The sequence below is a fragment of the Phaethon lepturus genome, unplaced genomic scaffold, assembly GCF_000687285.1.
Source record: "Phaethon lepturus isolate BGI_N335 unplaced genomic scaffold, ASM68728v1 scaffold3828, whole genome shotgun sequence".
NCBI lineage: Eukaryota > Metazoa > Chordata > Aves > Phaethontiformes > Phaethontidae > Phaethon > Phaethon lepturus.
In genome coordinates, this window is record NW_010558116.1 from 34,930 (window position 1) to 41,638 (window position 6,709).

A 6,709-nucleotide genomic window follows, 5' to 3' on the forward strand; every position below is an offset into this window, starting at 1 on the left:
GCCTGGGAGAGCTGGGGTGGCTCAGCCTGGGGCAGAGAAGGCTCCGGGGAGACCTTCCTGCAGCTGCCAGGGCTGAGAGGGGCTGAGGAGAGAGATGGGGACGGGCTGTTTAGCAGGGTCTGTAGTGATAGAACAAGGGGTGATGGTTTTTAAATAAAGAGAGGGCAGATTTAGACTAGATATAGGGAAGAAATTTTTCACACTGAGGGTTGTGAGACACTGGCCCAGGTTGCCCAGAGAGGTGGTAGAGGCCCCATCCCTGGAAACATTCCAGGTCAGGCTGGACGGGGCTCTGAGCAACCTGCTCTGGTTGAAGATGTCCCTGCTCACTGCAGGGGGGTTGGACTAGATGGCCTTTAGAGGTCCCTGCCAACTCAAACTATTCCATGATTCTATGAAAATATATTTGACAGGAAAGAGAGTTTAAAAAAAAAAGCCTTACAGTTTTCCAGCAGAGAACCAGTGAGGAACTGGGAATTACCTGAATTATTTTCACAGCTGCAGTTTCTTCTGATAGTGCTGAAAGTGAAGTAATGGACTAAATGAGAAGCATCCTCCACACACACCCGCGAACACTGCAGCAAAAGCTGGCAAATGGAGTGGTGACTTCTTTCCTTGAATTCTGAAAGAGGATTTGTAGGGCTGAGAACCTGAAGACCAAAAGGCAACAGTGCTTTGAAAATCCATTCAGAGGACCAGGAAGGAGGAGGTTTCAGCTTCTGCAGGAAGACTCACAGTATGTTAGGGCTCGACGCAAACACTTTACACCCTGAAAGGAAACAGTAGAGTAATGCAAACCTAAACGAACCTTACTTAGAGGTACGGGAGGAATGTGAAATGTAGATACAGTGGAATGGGCAGAAGTTTTTTGCTTAAATTAATTTCCTTGAATATTGAATACGGATGGTAAATAAATCATACCATTATCAGAAAAAGCTGTGTTTCTATTACTACATCCCAAGGGCAAAAAATGTTGTCCTTGCGTATCAGGTACATATCGTATCTATCATGAGCGCCTAGATGAAGAGCAGATGGATTGCCAGTCCCATCCCAGGGAGCTGGGTGGCCAGAACTGGCACTGAAAGCCATGCAGTCAGGAGAATTGCGGAGTGGTACCTGGCTGGATACCTTACCCTGAGAACGATGACAGAACTCTGTTCTGGATGCAACTGAGCATAAAGTCCTGTTTCATATATTCAAAGAAGCGATTACTAAAGTAAGTCTCAGGTACAAAAGTACTGAGATACAATGCACCTATTACATAGTCTTTTTAATTTTTTTTTTTTTTTGGTTACAACTCGGGTTGCGTAGCAGATCATCCTTTCTTGATCTGAAAACCAAGTAAAGACCGCAGTAATATTTTTACTAAGGCTCTAGTTCACCTAGAGACTTAAGTGTCTTAAATTCTATTACGTTTATTGCAGTTATTATCACCGCTCTGCTCAAAACCTTCTGCTTTGATCAGCTACACACTGTATAAACATAATATATTATAAAGACAGTCCCATTCCTGAATAACGTAGAATGCAGTATGTCATGAGAAGCAACAAACGATGAAAACCTAAAATGAAAACAGATGAAGCAGAAGCAGCCCAGTCCTCGGTCTTGAGTGACTCATTGAAATGAGTCTGTTAAGCAGAATAGTGTCTTATTTGAACCCTTTCTGTAGAAAAGCTGGATTTTTATTCGTGGAATGCAATGGATTTCTTTAATGTGCTTACTCCATAAAGCTATTAGTATTTCAGTAGAAGGACTGGTGTTGGTCTTCGATAGAAATAAAACTTGAATATGAGCTGCATTTGCTGTAGGATACCGCTTCTTTGAAAACACGTCAGTGGCTAGAATAGAAATGTTAAAACACTGTATAGCAGTTTAAAGGGTGTGCAGATGAAGCTGCCCACAGAGAGAAACCACATGCACGACACAGAGATTGGCTTTTCAAGTTTTACTACTCCCACCTTTCAGTTAAAACAACCTTCTTGGTGTTCTATGTGTATTTTGTATGTTTATTTATTAGCTTGACTTACACTGCATTTTTCTGTGGAAAGACTAATATGCTAACATTTGAAACTGCTGAGTTACATTGATAAGGCCTAATTAAAACTCATGAGTTGAATTTTAATTTGATTAACTTGCAAATTTCTCATTTTCTGATCTACTGTTTATAACCTTTTTTAATTTCACTTTTGGAAAAGGTCAATTATGAATTTTTAAAAGCCAAGAGCGTTTTAAGAATATGTAGAGAAAGACTTCAGCTGATTGAAAGTGACATAAACAAGAAAAAATGTAATGACACTTAAAGATGTGTCACACCCCATTAAATGCATAATGTGGTCTTCAAAATTCTTAAAGCCAATTAGTAGCTCAACTTGGAAATCATTATTGGAAGTGTCCATTTGATCTTCAAAAGTAATTATTATAATTTTGACAATATAGGGTTTTCTTTTTTTTGGTGGGGCAGGGAACTTTTTCCTTTGTTGGTAATGTCAAGGCAAATTAGTATTAACCTGTGTAGTGTCTTTTTGCATATCTTCCAAGAGACACTTAGACCGCTAAATATTGAAAGCTGCATTCATTACAATTCACTACAAATGTATTAACTTGCATGTCATAACTTAGTTTAGTGTTGAGTTAGGCAGAAAACCTCTGTTTCTGACAGAGAATGAGACTGGGAGAAATACCGGCAATTCAGTCTGCCTTTTCCCATAGATTTCATACACTTTGTTTTCCTGAAAATTAAGATTTAACAGGAGTTTTCTTAAATCTTCCTGTATAGACCTGTGAACAGTCTGTATATCGTGGCATCACATATATAATTTTTAAACTCTTGAAGGTGTAAGACGAGCTACAAACATCCTGTGAGTTTGGTTTTGCCCGTCTTAACAGAAATCTAATGTCTACTGGATTTTGCTTGGCATCTTCAACTCCCATAAAAAGAAACTAGAAATTGTCATGCTGTTTGAACCACTGGAAATGTATATAGTTTCTGGCTTCATTTTTTCATGCCCAACATCTCCCATTTTTTCTCCAGGCTATCATGGCTCAGCTCCCCCAGGAGGAGAAGGCTAAGATTGCCGAGCAGGTAGAGATATTCCACCAAGAAAAGAGCAAACTGGATGCAGAGGTGGCCAAGTGGGATGACAGTGGTAATGACATCATTGTGTTGGCGAAGCAGATGTGCATGATTATGATGGAAATGACAGACTTTACTAGGTAAGACAAAATAACCTTTGCTGAGGACTTCAGACATCCCGCATCTTTCCTTCTCGTTGCAATTTATAGCCTATTGAGATGATGCGCTGGGTTTTGCGGGATGCAAAGCCAGGTAACGCTCCCCATACGTAGCAGGATGGGTTGTCTCTACACATGGCTAGTCTGGATATTTCCCCAAACGGGATTAATCACGTAAAGTTTTTGTCCTATTTGTGAATCTGTTTTATTTGCAAATGATCTCGAATTTCAGCAGTAAAGATAGTCTGACCTTACAGACACTCAACTGATATTTCGTTTTGTGGCCATCTAAATGCACACGCCTCTCTGAACTTTCAGGATTTCAACACAATTTGTGTCAATCAAAAATAATGGCAAAACTATTTATATAATTCTAAACAATGAACTTCTTTCCAAAAAATCCCAAATGAAGTAAAACTGTTTTGATCTAATACTTTATTGGAGCCTGTCAGTAATGAATATTTTTGCTTTCTTTTCTTTTTTCTATGGATATCTTGGTCTTTTCTAATTGGAAAACATCAGAAGGCCATTCATTAATGATACCATATAAACAGAATTATTTTTTTTATATATAGTCATATTGTTAATCATGCCAGGGAGAACATTTTACAAGATACTTGGAATTACAGATCACCAGAATAAATGAAAGGTTTTTCAGTGTTTATTTTTAATGGGAGTTCAAAAGTTTAAATGGTATTTATCAAAATGTGATTAGAAAAAACTGGACAAAAATATTCATGTTTTTCTTTGGAAATAAAATAAGACATCCATTTATTCATCTCACCGAGATGCTAAAATAGGTTTCTTAAACTCCCACATGCCTTGTCTCTGGAGCCTTCAACCCATTTCAGAGGAGACAGTCTCTACATTGACAATATAGGGCTCTCACATACCTATGGATAGATAGAGGAGAGTTGTGTGTATAAATCTCATTAATTTGCAAATAACTTGACTTTTTGCACTTGTGTAGTTAGTTAATTGGTAATGGGCAACAGCAAGAAAGTTTGCATATAGGAAGTTTGCTTACTTTAATAGATTACTGCTCTACTTCTTTCCAAGTAATTATTCTTCCAGCTTATTTGTTTTTCTTTCCATTTGTGCTTTTACAACTATTCTTTTTGCAGCAGACTCACCACTCCTGTATACCAAATGACAGTGTAGAACCTCCTGTGAAGGGTGATACTTTAAAGGAAACTGAATTACTTTTGTATTTGTATTGTTTTTGGGTCTCTGATCCTTCTGCCCAAAAGCAGTGTGAAAAATTGTCCAAACAGTGCTATCATTTCATGGAAGGAAGAAATAAAGTTCTAAAGCAACAGCCCACAATATGAACACTTTCTGCAACATCCTAGACAACCTTTGATACATTGAGCATCAAATTGAAAGTTTTGTAATTACATTTTCTACCATCAAAAGAACACAACTAATATGAGAATGAGAGAAAACTACTGTCACATTTGAGTAAATTTAAAAGAAAAGAAAAATCAAAGTGCACCTCTGTCTACGTCAGATTCAATAAAAACTTGTTTAATATATTCCATTAAAAGAGAACAAAACCTTTCACATCTTTTTGGTTGACTGTAACCTCAGCAGTGTTAAAATAGAAAAAATGTTCAAATGTATGGAGTTTGTGACAGTCAGAGCTGCTGATGTAATTAATGTAGAAGCATACCAGGTCACTATGAAGGATTTCTGCTACAGTTTCAGTTCAATAAAAGTGGGATACTTGTATTTCAATATCTGTTTAAGGTGTAAATGAAAGTTTGGGAAGAAAGGAAAAATGGAAATATGTTTCAGTATGTTGTTCTTGGTGTTATAGATGAAAAATATTAAAAAAAAATGCCATGTTGTGCTTAGAAAAAAATGCCTTCAGTTTTAGTTTAAAAAAACCTAAGTTTGAACGTATTAGGATTTTCCATCAGTCTTGTCAGAAGCTATATTTCTCCACATATTAAAAAAAAAAAAAAAAAAAGGAAAATCATCTCACTTCCATCTGAGCCGTTCTCAGGAGCAGTAGCAAATTTATTATTACGAACAGGATTAAAGTTTTGAGCCTGAAAAAAACCTCAGAAAAGTCTGCAGTGACTTTTTATTTTTTTTCCACATACTTTTTGGTAACTTTAATGACTAAAAGCAAACTTTTGTGCATCGTCTTAACAGTATAGTGAAAGAGCAACCTTAAAGCTAATTATACATGTTTTAAATGTAACATTGAAGTGTGATATAAGGATTATGCTTCAAGTATCTTTGGTAGATTTTTGTCAGAGAACAAAAAAAGTTTTCTAAAATGTGATATCCGTGCTCTAGATATGACAGGGTTAACGTTTAGCACTGGCTTGGGAATAACATATTTTTGAAATACTTGTGTATTCCAGAAAGAATGTTGGCTTAGTCAGCACTTAAAAATGCGTATACTATTACGCAGAGCTTGTGCTTGAAGGTGCCATCAAACTAAATTGCTGGTAAGGCATTTTGTAAGAGAGAGGAAATACAGCAGGCCGATTTCTTAATCAGGCTGTACTATAAAGTAGTTAAAAGTTGTAATAAATTAGGAAGTCATTTGTGTAACCATTTTAAAATCAAACACGAAACAGGGTCACTAAAACTGTTGCCTTTCGTAATTTATTTATATTGTGCATAACCATATTGTATTTCAGAGGTAAAGGCCCCCTGAAGAATACATCAGATGTCATTAATGCGGCCAAAAAGATTGCAGAGGCAGGATCGAGGATGGACAAGTTAGCACGGGCGGTAGCTGATCAGGTAACAACAAAAATGAGGAGAAATATAACGTAACCTCTGTCAATGAATTGCCTTTTGCAGGAAAAAGTTATTTTTACTTGTCAGAAAATTACCTGTTGAAAGTCACTGCCTGGATACTGATCTACCCATTGAATAGAGGTTGTTTCTTCTGTATCAACCAACTTGGGTTTTGCAGTACAGGAAAGTCATAAATGAGTTTCTCTTACGTCTGCAATGCCTGAATTGTTCCACAGCCTCAATTCTGGACCCAGGCGATGGCATTAGAGTTAGACTGATACATCTGCTCTCCTAAAAGCAGTGGAGACTTGGGTGCTCTGTTACCCTTGCCGTATGCCTAGGAATCCTTATATCCTCTCTTTCTTCTAGCAGTTTCCTTTGACACTGCACTTTTCTTCTTCAAGATTCCCTGAGTCTCTTTCTCATGCTTTTGTATCAGGGAATTGTGCTTTCACCTCACAGCCCCCTGCTCCATGTTCTGGGTCTGAGTTCTCAGTCCCAATACCAAATTCATGTTTGCACCCGTTTTTAAAAAGGGTAGCAAGGAGGACCCTGGGAGTTACCAACTTGTCAGCCTCACCTCTGTGCCTGAGATCATGGAACAGATCCTCCCAGAAGCCATGCTAAGGCACACGGAGGACAGGGAAGTGATGCAAGACAGCCAGCATAGCTTCACCAAGAGCTCCATCATCAACAGCTCAATGACCAGATGGAGACT

At 37.8% G+C, this 6,709-nt stretch overlaps 1 protein-coding gene across 1 annotated transcript in view; it reads left to right on the top strand.

Annotated features, from left to right (window-relative positions):
• LOC104625339 (catenin alpha-2) overlaps positions 1–5,994 on the top strand; it is a gene marked incomplete at both ends in the record, with an annotated part of 31,546 nt that extends 25,552 nt beyond the window's left edge. The window contains 2 exons of the mRNA XM_010292940.1: positions 3,032–3,213; positions 5,889–5,994. Of these exons, the coding sequence (XP_010291242.1) occupies positions 3,032–3,213; positions 5,889–5,994 (288 nt within the window). The remainder of the gene's footprint in view (positions 1–3,031; positions 3,214–5,888) is intronic.
• Positions 5,995–6,709: the final 715 nt, after the last annotated feature.